Below are 14,214 nucleotides of genomic sequence, written 5' to 3' on the forward strand. Positions count from 1 at the left end.
TCTTTCAAAGATCATACAGGCAGTTACCAAGTGAATAACTACTTGCTCTTTCTACCATGTCACAGTCCCTTTTGTCCTTAAGGATTATAGCATACATACACTTTGGGGATAACAGTAAATAAAAACTGCTTATCAAAAACAAAAGACTTTCAGTAATATAAAAGCATTTTTACAACTTCTCTGAAGCAAAGAAAAGGGTGATTAACAGTACAGCAGTCCTTGAAACCTCGATGGTCACTAGAGGACCATTCTTTTACATGACAGATGTTTGTCGAGACTGTCCAGGCTTGGGCTTGAGTGCCGGGGATACAGAGCTCCTGCTCTCATGGAGCTTACATTTAACGAGAGACAAGAAAGAAACAGGTATGAGATAAGTCAGTTAGTGGTCAGTTCTATGAAAAAAAATAAAATAAAGCAGGTTAAAGGAGTAAAGAGTGAAAAAATGCATTATTTCAGGAGGTCAGGGAAGGCCTTTCAAATGGTACCCAGAGACTTAAGGGCATCAGATCAGCAATGTGTCTTTTGCCCACTGCTCCCATTTATGGCAAAATAGTCCTGTGCTGGCACTAATGCTGCTCCTAGAAGAAATAGGTTGGCATTGTTTTTGCAGAGGCTCCTGGCTCAGAACTGTATAATGGGGTAGTTATTTCATTAACAGTGATATAATGACAACTGGATTGGGGATGGAAACAAACAAACAAAGCATTCTTTTTGCATTCTTGGCCTAAGCAGTGTTACTGTGTTCATTTTACTGTGTTCTAACTACCCAGTGTTACAAAGTCCTAGTTTGGAAAAGTGCAGGTCAGAGGTGAGTCAGTAACTGGGACACCATGCTTTTGGGTAAGGGGAACCAGACTGCCACACAGGTGGTATGAAAGAGGTATAAACTCAACTTAGCTTCAAAACAGCCACATGCTCTGGTAGAGGGCACTGACATCGAGAGGTCCCTGTGGCTCTGGTTATCTAGGAGTTTCTGCCACCTCGTCCTTGACTCCATCCCCCACTCCACCCTAAACGTTTAGGTTCTATGCTACTGAGTCACCTTCCTGATCAAATGTCTTGTTGTATAAAAGCAGGGCAGTATATAGAGGTAGCTAGAGTCAGATGTTGGCCACATACACCAGTAATGCCAGCACTTGGATCTGAGTAGCGATGGCTCTGACGCTGCAGTGAGTATCAACATCTCTTGGGCAAAGGGAGATGAGAAGTTACTGCCTGCATTTTTTCCAAACTTGCAAACACCTGACTCTCCCTGTTATAGGAACTCTGTTCTGTTCACTGCCATATCTCAAGGGTTGTAAACAGTGTCTGGCACATAATAGGTATTCAGTAAATATTTGTTGAATGAAGTTATTCTCTTCAATAGATTCTCACTGCATTTAGCGGGGGGCGGGGGGGGGGAACTCCTCAGTGTGCCTTGAATGATCTGATTCCTGTCTACCTCTCCAAACCTAAATCAAGATACTCATATCTTCATTCAACTACTCAACTACTGTGGCTCCAGCAACATAGTGTTTCTTCAGCTTCTCAAACATGCCAAGCTTTTTTCTCCCTGGACCTCTCTACTTGGAACATTTCCCTTCACCCTCAAGCTGGCTTCTTTTCATCCTTCAAGCTTTACATTAAATATCACCCCTTATAAGGGCCTTTGCTGATGTTACCATCTAAAGGAAATGTAGCCCTAATCCTCCCCCCAGTATTCTCTATTACTTACCTTGTTTCCTTCATAGCACTTAACATGATTTAGAGTTTGTTTACATGCTTGCTTGTAAACGTTTTTTATCTATATTCCTAAATAGACTGTGAGCTGCTGAGGGCAGGGACGATGTCCACTTCATACAAAATTATTGTATATCCCAGCACCTAACGCAGTACACGATTAAACAAATATTTGTTGAATAAATAGGCAATGGAAATGGTAGTATGTTATACTTCATCTGAGAGCAGTATACAAAATGCACTGGAGGAGGGACAGGCAAAAATAGAGACAAGAGTCATGGCTCTAATAAAAAATACGAGGCTGCTTTAGGGTGGTGGCAATGGGAATGAAATGGATGGGTGAACTCAACCAATCCTACAGATTATGACAAGCTTATTAGAGCTCTGAGATAATAAGTGACAAGAAAGGCACCAGATGGCTCAAACCTGGGTAAGTGGGAGAGTGGCAGCATTGTGTACAGAAACAGAGGTGTCAAAAGAAGAAAACAGATATAAATTGTGAGGCCCCAGGGAGAGTGTGGTTAAGGAAGCTGAAGACCTGCAGAACTGGAGGTGCTGGTCATCTTCCAGGAAATGTCTGACAGCGACCTCTCAGGAAGAGAGACCTAATCTATTAACAGAGATCCTAGTTGAAGCTATGAGAGTGGATTCCAGAGAGAGAGTGAACAGAGAAGGAAGAGCTAAGAAAAAGGGAAGAATTTTGCTCTTTGCTCTGGTTATAACGTACACGGCTACCATATGCTTAAGATTTCTAAATTTCCCTCATCTTTAAGCTGCTTCTACCCTATTCCTAGATCTCCTTTAGGGAGAGAAACTCAAGCAAAAGAAAGGGTTTTATTGCTGATTCTTTTTTTTTTTTTTTTAACATCTTATTGGAGTATAATTTTTTACAATGGTATGTTAGTTTCAGCTTCACAACAAAATGAATCAGTTATATATATACATATGTTCCCATATCTCTTCCCGCTAGCGTCTCCCTCCCTCCCACCCTCCCTATCCCACCCCTCCAGGCAGTCACAAAGCACCGAGCTGATCTCCCTGTGCTATGCGGCTGCTTCCCACTAGCTATCTACCTTACGTTTGGTAGTGTATATATGTCCATGCCTCTCTCTCGCTTTGTCACAGCTTACCCTTCCCCCTCCCCATATCCTCAAGTCCATTCTCTAGTAGGTCTGTGTCTTTATTCCTGTTTCACCCCTAGGTTTTTCATGACATTTTTTTTCCTTAAATTCCATATATATGTGTTACATACAGTATTTGTCTCTCTCTTTCTGACTTACTTCACTCTGTATGACAGACTCTAGGTCTATCCACCTCATTACAAATAGCTCAATTTCGTTTCTTTTTATGGCTGAGTAATATTCCATTGTATATATGTGCCACATCTTCTTTATCCATTCATCCAATGATGGACACTTAGGTTGTTTCCATCTCTGGGCTATTGTAAATAGAGCTGCAATGAACATTTTGGTACATGACTCTTTTTGAATTATGGTTTTCTCAGGGTATATGCCCAGTAGTGGGATTGCTGGGTCATATGGTAGTTCTATTTGTAGTTTTTAAAGGAAACTCCATACTGTTCTCCACAGTGGCTGTATCAAGTTACATTCCCACCAACAGTGTAAGAGGGTTCCCTTTTCTCCACACCCTCTCCAGCATTTATTGTTTCTAGATTTTTTGATGATGGCCATTCTGACTGGTGTGAGATGATATCTCATTGTAGTTTTGATTTTCATTTCTCTAATGATTAGTGATGTTGAGCATTCTTTCATGTGTTTGTTGGCACTCTGTATATCTTCTTTGGAGAAATGTCTATTTAGGTCTTCTGCCCATTTTTGGATTGGGTTGTTTTTTTGTTATTAAGCTGCATGAGCTGCTTATAAATTTTGGAGATTAATCCTTTGTCAGTTGCTTCATTTGCAAATATTTTCTCCCATTCTGAGGGTTGTCTTTTGTTCTTGTTTATGGTTTCCTTTGCTGCGCAAAAGCTTTTAAGTTTCATTAGGTCCCATTTGTTTACTTTTGTTTTTATTTCCATTTCTCTAGGAGGTGGGTCAAAAAGGACCTTGCTGTGATTTATGTCATAGAGTGTCCTGCCTATGTTTTCCTCTAAGAGTTTGATAGTTTCTGGCCTTACATTTAGGTCTTTAATCCATTTTGAGCTTATTTTTGTGTATGGTGTTAGGGAGTGATCTAATCTCATACTTTTACATGTAGCTGTCCAGTTTTCCCAGCACTACTTATTGAAGAGGCTGTCCTTTCTCCACTGTACATTCCTGCCTCCTTTGTCAAAGATAAGGTGACCATATGTGCGTGGGTTTATCTCTGGGCTTTCTATCCTGTTCCATTGATCTATATTTCTGTTTTTGTGCCAGTACCATACTGTCTTGATTACTGTAGCTTTGTAGTACAGTCTGAAGTCAGGAAGCCTGATTCCTCCAGCTCCGTTTTTCATTCTCAAGATTGCTTTGGCTATTTGGGGCCTTTCTGTTTCCATACAAATTGTGAAATTTTTTGTTCTAGTTCTGTGAAAAATGCCAGTGGTAGTTTGATAGGGATTGCATTGAATCCGTAGATTGCTTTGGGTAGTAGAGTCATTTTCACAATGTTGATTCTTCCAATCCAAGAACGTGGTATATCTCTCCATCTATTTGTATCATCTTTAATTTCTTTCATCAGTGTCTTATAATTTTCTGCATACAGGTCTTTTGTCTCCTTAGGTAGGTTTATTCCTAGATATTTTATTCTTTTTGTTCCAATGGTAAATGGGAGTGTTTTCTTGATTTCACTTTCAGATTTTTCATCATTAGTGTATAGGAATGCCAGAGATTTCTGTGCATTAATTTTGTATCCTGCTACTTTACCAAATTCATTGATTAGCTCTAGTAGTTTTCTGGTAGCATCTTTAGGATTCTCTATGTATAGTATCATGTCATCTGCAAACAGTGACAGCTTTACTTCTTCTTTTCTGATTTGGATTCCTTTTATTTCCTTTTCTTCTCTGATTGCTGTGGCTAAAACTTCCAAAACTATGTTGAATAAGAGTGGTGAGAGTGGGCAACCTTGTCTTGTTCCTGATCTTAGTGGAAATGCTTTCACTTTTTCACCATTGAGGACGATGTTGGTTGTGGGTTTGTCATATATGGCCTTTATTATGTTGAGGAAAGTTCCCTCTATGCCTACTTTCTGCAGGGTTTTTATCATAAATGGGTGTTGAATTTTGTCAAAAGCTTTCTCTGCATCTATTGAAATGATCATATGGTTTTTCTCCTTCAATTTGTTAATATGGTGTATCACCTTGATTGATTTGCGTATATTGAAGAATCCTTGCATTCCTGGAATAAACCCCACTTGATCATGGTGTATGATCCGTTTAATGTGCTGTTGGATTCTGTTTGCTAGTATTTTGTTGAGGATTTTTGCATCTATGTTCATCAGTGATATTGGCCTGTAGTTTTCTTTCTTTGTGACGTCCTTGTCTGGTTTTGGTATCAGGGTGATGGTGGCCTCGTAGAATGACTTGGGGAGTGTTCCTCCCTCTGCTATATTTTGGAAGTTTGAGAAGGATAGGTGATAGCTCTTCTCTAAATGTTTGATAGAATTTGCCTGTGAAGCCATCTGGTCCTGGGCTTTTGCTTGTTGGAAGATTTTTAATCACAGTTTCAATTTCAGTGCTTGTGACTGGTCTGTTCATATTTTCTATTTCTTCCTGATTCAGTCTTGGCAGGTTGTGCCTTTCTAAGAATTTGTCCATTTCTTCCAGGTTGTCCATTTTATTGGCATAGAGTTGCTAGTAGTAATCTCTCATGATCTTTTGTATTTCTGCAGTGTCAGTTGTTACTTCTCCTTTTTCATTTCTAATTCTATTGATTTGAGTCTTCTCCCTTTTTTTCTTGATGAGTCTGGCTAATGGTTTATCAATTTTGTTTATCCTTTCAAAGAACCAGCTTTTAGTTTTATTGATCTTTGCTATCGTTTCCTTCATTTCTTTTTCATTTATTTCTGATCTGATTTTTATGATTTCTTTCCTTCTGCTAACTTTGGGGTTTTTTTGTTCTTCTTTCTCTAATTGCTTTAGGTGCAAGGTTAGGTTGTTTATTCGAGATGTTTCCTGTTTCTTAAGGTAGGATTGTATTGCTATAAACTTCCCTCTGAGAACTGCTTTTGCTGCATTCCATAGATTTTGGGTCGTCGTGTCTTCATTGTCATTTGTTTCTAGATATTTTTTGATTTCCTCTTTGATTTCTTCAGTGATCACTTCGTTATTAAGTAGTGTATTGTTTAGCCTTCATGTGTTTGTATTTTTTACAGATCTTTTCCTGTAATTGATATCTAGTCTCATAGCGTTTTGGTCGGAAAAGATACTTGATACAATTTCAATTTTCTTAAATTTACCAAGGCTTAATTTGTGACCCAAGATATGATCTATCCTGGAGAATGTTCCATGAGCACTTGACAAAAATGTGTATTCTGTTGTTTTTGGATGGAATGTCCTATAAATATCAATTAAGTCCATCTCGTTTAATGTATCATTTAAAGCTTGTGTTTCCTTATTTATTTTCATTTTGGATGATCTGTCCATTGGTGAAAGTGGGGTGTTAAAGTCCCCTACTATGAATGTGTTACTGTCGATTTCCCCTTTTATGGCTGTATTTGCCTTATGTATTGAGGTGCTCCTATGTTGGGTGCATAAATATTTACAATTGTTATATCTTCTTCTTGGATCGATCCCTTGATCATTATGTAGTGTCCTTCTTTGTCTCTTCTAATAGTCTTTGTTTTAAAGTCTATTTTGTCTGATATGAGAATTGCTACTCCAGCTTTCTTTTGGTTTCCATTTGCATGAAATACCTTTTTCCATCCCCTTACTTTCAGTCTGTATGTGTCTCTATGTCTGAAGTGGGTCTCTTGTAGACAGCAAATATATGCGTCTTGTTTTTGTATCCATTCAGCCAATCTGTGTCTTTTGGTGGGAGCATTTAGTCCATTTACATTTAAGGTAATTATCGATGTGTGTTCCCATTCCCATTTTCTTAATTGTTTTGGGTTCGTTATTGTAGGTCTTTTCCTTCTTTTGTGTTTCTTGCCTAGAGAAGTTCCTTTAGCAGTTGTTGTAGAGCTGGTTTGGTGGTGCTGAACTCTCTCAGCTTTTGCTTGTCTGTAAAGGTTTTAATTTCTCCATCAAATCTGAATGAGATCCTTGCTGGGTAGAGTAATCTTGGTTGCAGGTTTTTCTCCTTCATCACTTTCAGTATGTCCTGCCACTCCCTTCTGGCTTGCAGAGTTTCTGCTGAAAGATCAGCTGTTAACCTTATGGGGATTCCCTTGTGTGTTATTTGTTGTTTTTCCCTTGCTGCTTTTAATATGTTTTCTTTGTATTTAATTTTTGACAGTTTGATTAATATGTGTCTTGGAGTATTTCTCCTTGGATTTATCCTGTATGGGACTCTCTGTGCTTCCTGGACTTGATTAACTATTTCCTTTCCCATATTAGGGAAGTTTTCAACTATAATCTCTTCAAATATTTTCTCAGTCCCTTTCTTTTTCTCTTCTTCTTCTGGAACCCCTATAATTCGAATGTTGGTGCGTTTAATGTTGTCCCAGAGGTCTCTGAGACTGTCCTCAGTTCTTTTCATTCTTTTTTCTTTATTCTGCTCTGCAGTAGTTATTTCCACTATTTTATCTTCCAGGTCACTTATCCGTTCTTCTGCCTCAGTTATTCTGCTATTGATCCCATCTAGAGTATTTTTCATTTCATTTATTGTGTTGTTCATCATTGTTTGTTTCATCTTTAGTTCTTCTAGGTCCTTGTTAACTGATTCTTGCATTTTGTCTATTCTATTTCCAAGATTTTGGATCATCTTTACTATCATTATTCTGAATTCTTTTTCAGGTCGACTGCCTATTTCCTCTTCATTTGTTAGGTCTGGTGGGTTTTTCTCTTGCTCCTTCATCTGCTGTGTGTTTTTCTGTCTTCTCATTTTGCTTATCTTACTGTGTTTGGGGTCTCCTTTTTGCAGGCTGAAGGTTCGTAGTTCCTGTTGTTTTTGTGTCTGTCCCCAGTGGCTAAGGTTGGTTCAGTGGGTTGTGTAGGCTTCCTGGTGGAGGGGACTAGTGCCTGTGTTCTGGTGGATGAGGCTGCATCTTGTCTTTCTGGTGGGCAGGTCCCCCTCTGGTGGTGTGTTTTGGGGTGTCTGTAGACTTATTATGATTTTGGGCAGCCTCTCTGCTAATGGGTGGGGTTGTGTTCCTGTCTTGCTAGTTGTTTGGCATAGGATATCCAGCACTGTAGCTTGCTGGTCGTTGAGTGAAGCTGGGTGCTGGCGTTGAGATGGAGATCTCTGGGAGATTTTCGCCGTTTGATATTATGTGCAGCTGGGAGGCCTCTTGTGGACCAGTGTCCTGAAGTTGGCTCTCCCACCTCAGAGGCACAGCACTAACTCCTGGCTGCAGCACCAAGAGTCTTTCATCCACACCGCTCCTTAATTTGGGATGATTCGTTGTCTATTCATGTATTCCACAGATGCAGGGTACATCAAGTTGATTGTGGAGCTTTAATCCGCTGCTTCTGAGGCTGTTGGGAGAGATTTCCCTTTCTCTTCTTTGTTCTCACAGCTCCCAGGGGCTCAGCTTTGGATTTGGCCCCGCCTGTGCGTGTAGGTTGCCAGAGGGCGTCTGTTCTTTGCTCAGACAGGACGGGGTTAAAGGAGCCGCTGATTCGGAGGCTCTGGCTCACTCAGGCCGGGGGCGGGGGGGCGGGGGTCACGGAGTGCGGGGCGGGCCTGCGGCGGCAGTGGCCAGCGTGACGTTGCTAGCCCGAGGCGCGCCGTGTGTTCTCCCGGGTGAGTTGTCCCTGGATCCCGGGACCCTGGCAGTGGCGGGCTGCACAGGCTCCCCGTAAGGGGGTGTGGATAGTGACCTGTGTTCACACACAGGCTTCTTGGTGGCGGCAGCAGCGACCTTAGCGTCTCATGTCTGTCTCTGGGCTCTGCACTTTTAGCCGCGGCTCACGGCCGTTTCTGGAGCTCTCTTAAGCAGCGTTCTTAATCCCCTCTCCTCGTGCACCAGGAAACAAAGAGGGAAGAAAAAGTCTCTTGCCTCTTCCGGCAGGTCCAGACTTTTCCCCGGACTCTCTCCCGGCTAGCCGCGGTGCACTAACGCCCTGCAGGCTGTGTTCATGCCGCCAAGCTCAGTCCTCTCCCGGCGCTCCGACAGAAGCCGGAGCCTCAGCTCCCAGCCCCGCCCGCCCCATCGGGCGAGCAGACAAGCCTCTCGGCTGGTGAGTGCCGGTCGGCCCCGATCCTCTGCGCTGGAATCTCTCTGCTTTGCCCTCCGCACCCCTGTTGCTGTGCTCTCTTCCGCGGCTCCGAAGCTCCCCCACTCCGCCACCCGCAGTCTCCGCCCGCGAAGGGGCTTCCTAGTGTGTGGACACTTTTTCTCCTTCACAGCTCCTTCCCGCTGGTGCAGGTCCCGTCCCTATCCTTTTGTCTCTGTTTATTCTTTTTTCTTTTGCCCTAACCAGGTACGTGGGGGGTTCCTTGCCTTTTGGGAGGTCTGAGGTCTTCTGCCAGCGTTCAGTAGGTGCTCCGTAGGAGTTGTTTCACGCGTAGATGTATTTCTGGTGTATCTGTGGGGAGGAAGGTGATCTCCGAGTCTTACTCTTCCGCCATCTTCCCGGAAGTCCTATTGCTGATTCTTGAGTCTTCTCTTTGAGCTGTTACTCATGGAGATTTTAATTTTAGCTTTACCATCTTCTTTCACAAGTTTATAAAGTTAAGAAGAAATAATTTTTTAAAGTCCGGGAAGATCCCACATGCTGTGGAGCGGCTGGGCCCGTGAGCCATGGCCGCTGAGCCTGCGCGTCCGGAGCCTGTGCCCCGCAACGGGAGAGGCCACAACAGTGAGAGGCCCGCGTACCGCAAAAAAAAAAAAGAAAGAAAGAAACCCTCTGATACGATAATAAAAACTTAAGAGACATAAACCATAATTACTTTGTATATTCTTCAGAAACTATCTATAACCAAGTCTGACATGCTTGAATTTAACATTATTTAAATAAAATAACAAAATAAAAACATGACTTGTGAGGAGGTAGAAAGCTGTTCAGCTTCCCTATTCTGTTCTTCCTGAGTTAATGATGACAGTGGCTAAGTGATTTTAAATTGTTGTAAAATGCAAGCCCAATGAAAATCCAGCTGGACTGATTCAAACCATTCTGAGGGCAGAGAACTGAGAAATTTAAATTGCAGCCTTCTCTTCCAATTTGATTAAACTAATGTAAAGTAAGATTCTGTTTATATAAATAAATGTTTAATTAAATGAGGCATTGATAATATAAACAAAAATTAAAAAACAAAGTTTGCTAAAGTAACTCACAGCATGGATGACCATTAGAAGTAAGTTAAAATTAAACAATGATTTCAGACTTCAAAATTAAATACAATGTTAAACTAGAAAAAGTGCCAACACACTTGGGCAGGCTGTCAGGTATTTACGAAAGTTAAAAACTAGTGAAAAATTACTGAAAATATTTTCTACTCTCAGTATTTTCTGATAGTTATTAAGATCAGTAAATAATTACCTTCAGTAAGAGAAAAAAATACCTCTATTAAGAACAAAGGTGCAAAAATAAGAAAGCACAACCTGAGAAATCTGAGAGCACAGTCAAAAACAGAAATTACATTCTACCTATAAGGCAATAAATATTTACATGCAGGTGGAAGAAGAAGTATCACCTTGGTCAGCAAATGAGAAGGTTTTCCTGCAATGTTTCTCAGAAGAAGGGAGGTTTCCCTGTCCAGATAGGAGTGCTTGTGCAGGAAAAGAGAGAGAAAAACAAACAAACAAAAAAGGCAATAGAAGTCAGTGGAGGTTTTATGTGTTTAAAATATAACGTTGACAAAGCAAGAATGATTCTCTACCATTAATTTCATATTTTACCTAAACTCAATGAAATATGACCAAATTTAAAAAAAGAAAAAGAAAAGGAGGGGGAGGGAAAGACACCACCTTTGCCAGCAGGCATGCCCTAGCCCACTCCTGCTGACCCCTCAGCTCTGGGAAAATGGATCACACCCTGCAAAGATCACAGAGCAATTTGTCTTTTAGGGCTGTGCTTCTGAGTGCTGTCCACACAGCACAAATAAACAGGTGTCAAAGACGAATGACTATCCCTATTCCTTCCTCAGTTTTAAAACTTTTGCAAGTATTTCTGACCAAATCAATGATAGCCACACCAAGAGGAAAAATGTCCATAAATATTTTGCCTAATGTTATCACGTTTTCAGTAAAATTTTATTAATTCACTCATTATATCAGTATTAACAGTACTGTGTTGCCCAAGTAAAGGACTTGTATAGCAAATGAATGATATAAACAAAATATTATGAAGTGTTTTCCCTTAAGTTGGTTAAATGAATTCAATTAGTATATTTTCATAAAAATGATTTGTGAATAACATAGTCCCTAACTGTCCTCTTCCCCCTTAAAACCTTTTTAGTAAGGTTGTAAACATTGTAAGTTATGCTTTTGCAACTGTATTTATTAAACTCATATAGTATAAATTGCTGCTGTTTTGATATATGTGTAATTCAGACTTGCTTATCCCTAAATAATTCTAAGTTAGTATTTATTTTTTAATGTTATGTAGTTACTAACCACCATTTAAAACAATGCATGGCACAGCTGAGTAGAGTTATAGAAAGTATTCTATAATATTATATTTTATAAATCTAAGTATATATCAAGTTATTCTTGAGGAACAAATTTTTTGGAGAGAAATACTAGAACAGCACCTACTCTCATAAAGTTCATTGTCACAGATAACAAGATACACAACTTCAAAATTAAAACACTGTTACAGAAAATAATATTAACTTAATCTTTGCTCATATCTGCACTATGTTGTGTTGGGTTTGCTATATTGTATGTCACTGCCTGTATTTTTTTTTTAGCTTTTAGTTCAAGATGAACCTTACAAGCATACCTGCCCCTTTCACCTACTCCTGGGGGGGAAAAAAACAAAAAACAAAACAAACAAACAAAAAAACCCTAAGGGCTTCCCTGGTGGCGCAGTGGTTGGGAGTCTGCCTGCCGATGCAGGGGACATGGGTTCGTGCCCCGGTCTGGGAAGATCCCACATGCCGCGGAGTGGCTGGGCCCGTGAGCCATGGCCGCTGAGCCTGCGCGTCCGGAGCCTGTGCTCCGCAACGGGAGAGGCCACAACAGTGAGAGGCCCGTGTACAGCAAAAACAAAAAAAAACAAAACAAACAAGAAAAAAAACACTAAAAAAAAAAAAACCCTAAGATTTAAAACAAAAACTGGACGTTTTCATCAATATTAGCACTAAAAGGTCAAACAATAATAAGAACGGAGAAAATTATCTCTAGGTCCTCATTTACCTAGATGGTATAATCCCCTGAAGGTAAAGATTAGTTGGCTCACCTATAAAAACGCCAGGTTAAGCAGAAGTTTCTGAAAATTGAATTTAATTTGAGGTTAGCAATCAGCTAAGACCAGGAAGAAAACTGAGGACAATTAAAAAGAGCAACTATAACTTTCATTGCTCTTATTCTCATTCATTTTTTGTTATTCATATATAATGGGAAAAACGTATTCTTACGTAATTATGTAGAACATATAGAAAATAATTTCTTGAAAACCTAGTCCTATCTGTCTTACTCATAAAAGTTACTTTCTCAGATAAAGATCCCTCAAATGAGTAGAATATCTATATTCAGATAATTATTTTTCAAATTAAAAAAAAATTCTGCTTTAGGCCATCAAAACAAACTATTCTTTGGTAAATATAATTCTAGACATTAAATTCAAGTTTAAACTTAAAAAAAAAGATCTTACAAAATTTAGTCAGTCTTCAAACTCAAATCACCTCAAGACTTCAAATCACTAAAAAAATCTATATCTGATCAGTAAGAAACAATATTATCTAACTGTATTTGTTTAAAGACCCAGAAGTAGAAGTTACTGATTTTAAAATACTGAAAGGTTTAAATACCTTAAAATAAAAAGAGGATAATCATTAATGGTTGGTGACCCCCAAAAACACCACATCTAAAAAAATGAGACTACAAGCAGTAGCTGAACAAGATCATAACCCCTTTGTGTTTGGGACAGTCACTCAGCCATGCACTGCTTCACCACTGGCCAGGGCTCCACGTTCCCTCTAAGCCACAAGTATTTGTAGCAGAAAAAAATGAAAATCTAGAAACCACAAGCAGCTAACACCTTCCTTCAATAAATGCCTTATCTTCCTTCCCCTACTGGCGCCCGTCACACAGTGCTCTAGAATTGCTCAGGAGGGAGGTGCTGGTGGCCGAGAACTGGTTACTGGAGAAAGATGCGAGAGGGATGAGGAGAGTGGAGTGCAGGTGGAGGACTGAGAAAAGGGAAAGACACAGTGTTCTGGGCACACTGTTAAGTCAGCCTCAGTCTTGGTACACGTGGCTCATAACAAAAATGCACATAGCTTCATTTAAATAGGGCCTTCTTATATTTTCTTTCATTTACCACTAACAACACAAAGTCAATAGCCTATTTTTAATCCATTTCACTGGTGTATTAGCCCATTTTCTCTCTCTCGTCTATTTCCCTCCTTTTTTCATTTATTCACTATTTATTCAGCGTTGAACCTGGAACCATGCCAGGCACTGGAGATGCAAAGGCACTCCCTGCTCTCACAGAGTTTAGAGTCTAATAGGGAGATAACTGACAACTGTAATACAGTATGTTAAGTGGTATAGGAGCAAGTAAGAGGTAGAGGCAGTGTCTAAACCCAAATTAGGGGCTCAGCAAAGTATTTCTGAAAAGGCCTAGAGTCCTGGAGGATGAGTAGGAGGCAGCTGTGGGTGGGGTGGAGGGTAGAGACAGAGCAAAGGGAGATATCAGTGGTTCTCAACTTGGGTGGTGCTTCCCTCAAGGAGGCATTTCATAAAAAGCTGGGGATATTTTGGGCTGTCACAATGAGGAGGAGGGGGGCATTACTGGTATTTATGAGGAGGGAAGTCAGAAATGCTAGATGCCCTGCAAGCACGGAACAATGTCATATAATAACAAGTCCCACATCACACATGAATTTTTAATGTCCTTATTATAGATGGGAATTCCTGTTGATAACAATCTGAGTTTAGAACTCAGTAACTCCATTTTACACATAAGAACAAAGTATTTCTATATAATTTTGATATTCAGTGACTCTTCCAGGAATGCTATTTACCATGTAAAATAAATTGAGGGAAGCCTGCACTTAATTCCCGTTCAACATTTACCAAGAATTATTCAGTATGTTGGAAAATCATCTCACCAATGGAAACCCAGCTTGAAGTAAGATTTGCCAATATGAGAACTGGTATTATCAGTGTGCACTCTGTCACATGCAAATAAATGACAGGAGAGAGCTGATATTCCTTTTAACAGAATTAAGAACCAGATACTGTTAAATTAATGAAAAGACATGAAAGGCAGGAATTTCACTGAGT

The 14,214-nt window shown here is 40.1% G+C and overlaps 1 protein-coding gene across 8 annotated transcripts in view; it reads right to left on the minus strand.

Annotated features, from left to right (window-relative positions):
* The window catches only part of RAPH1 (Ras association (RalGDS/AF-6) and pleckstrin homology domains 1), a 184,755-nt gene that overhangs the window by 117,987 nt on the left and 52,554 nt on the right, over positions 1-14,214 (minus strand). For 6 of the 8 annotated variants that reach the window (XM_049712340.1, XM_033429465.2, XM_004262828.3 and 3 more), the window contains one exon: positions 10,455-10,529. The exons of the other annotated variants lie outside the window; for them this stretch is intronic. In XM_049712340.1, the coding sequence (XP_049568297.1) occupies positions 10,455-10,529 (75 nt within the window). The remainder of the gene's footprint in view (positions 1-10,454; positions 10,530-14,214) is intronic. 8 annotated transcript variants of the gene reach the window in all.

This window comes from Orcinus orca, chromosome 7, assembly GCF_937001465.1.
Source record: "Orcinus orca chromosome 7, mOrcOrc1.1, whole genome shotgun sequence".
NCBI classification, from domain to species: Eukaryota; Metazoa; Chordata; class Mammalia; order Artiodactyla; family Delphinidae; genus Orcinus; species Orcinus orca.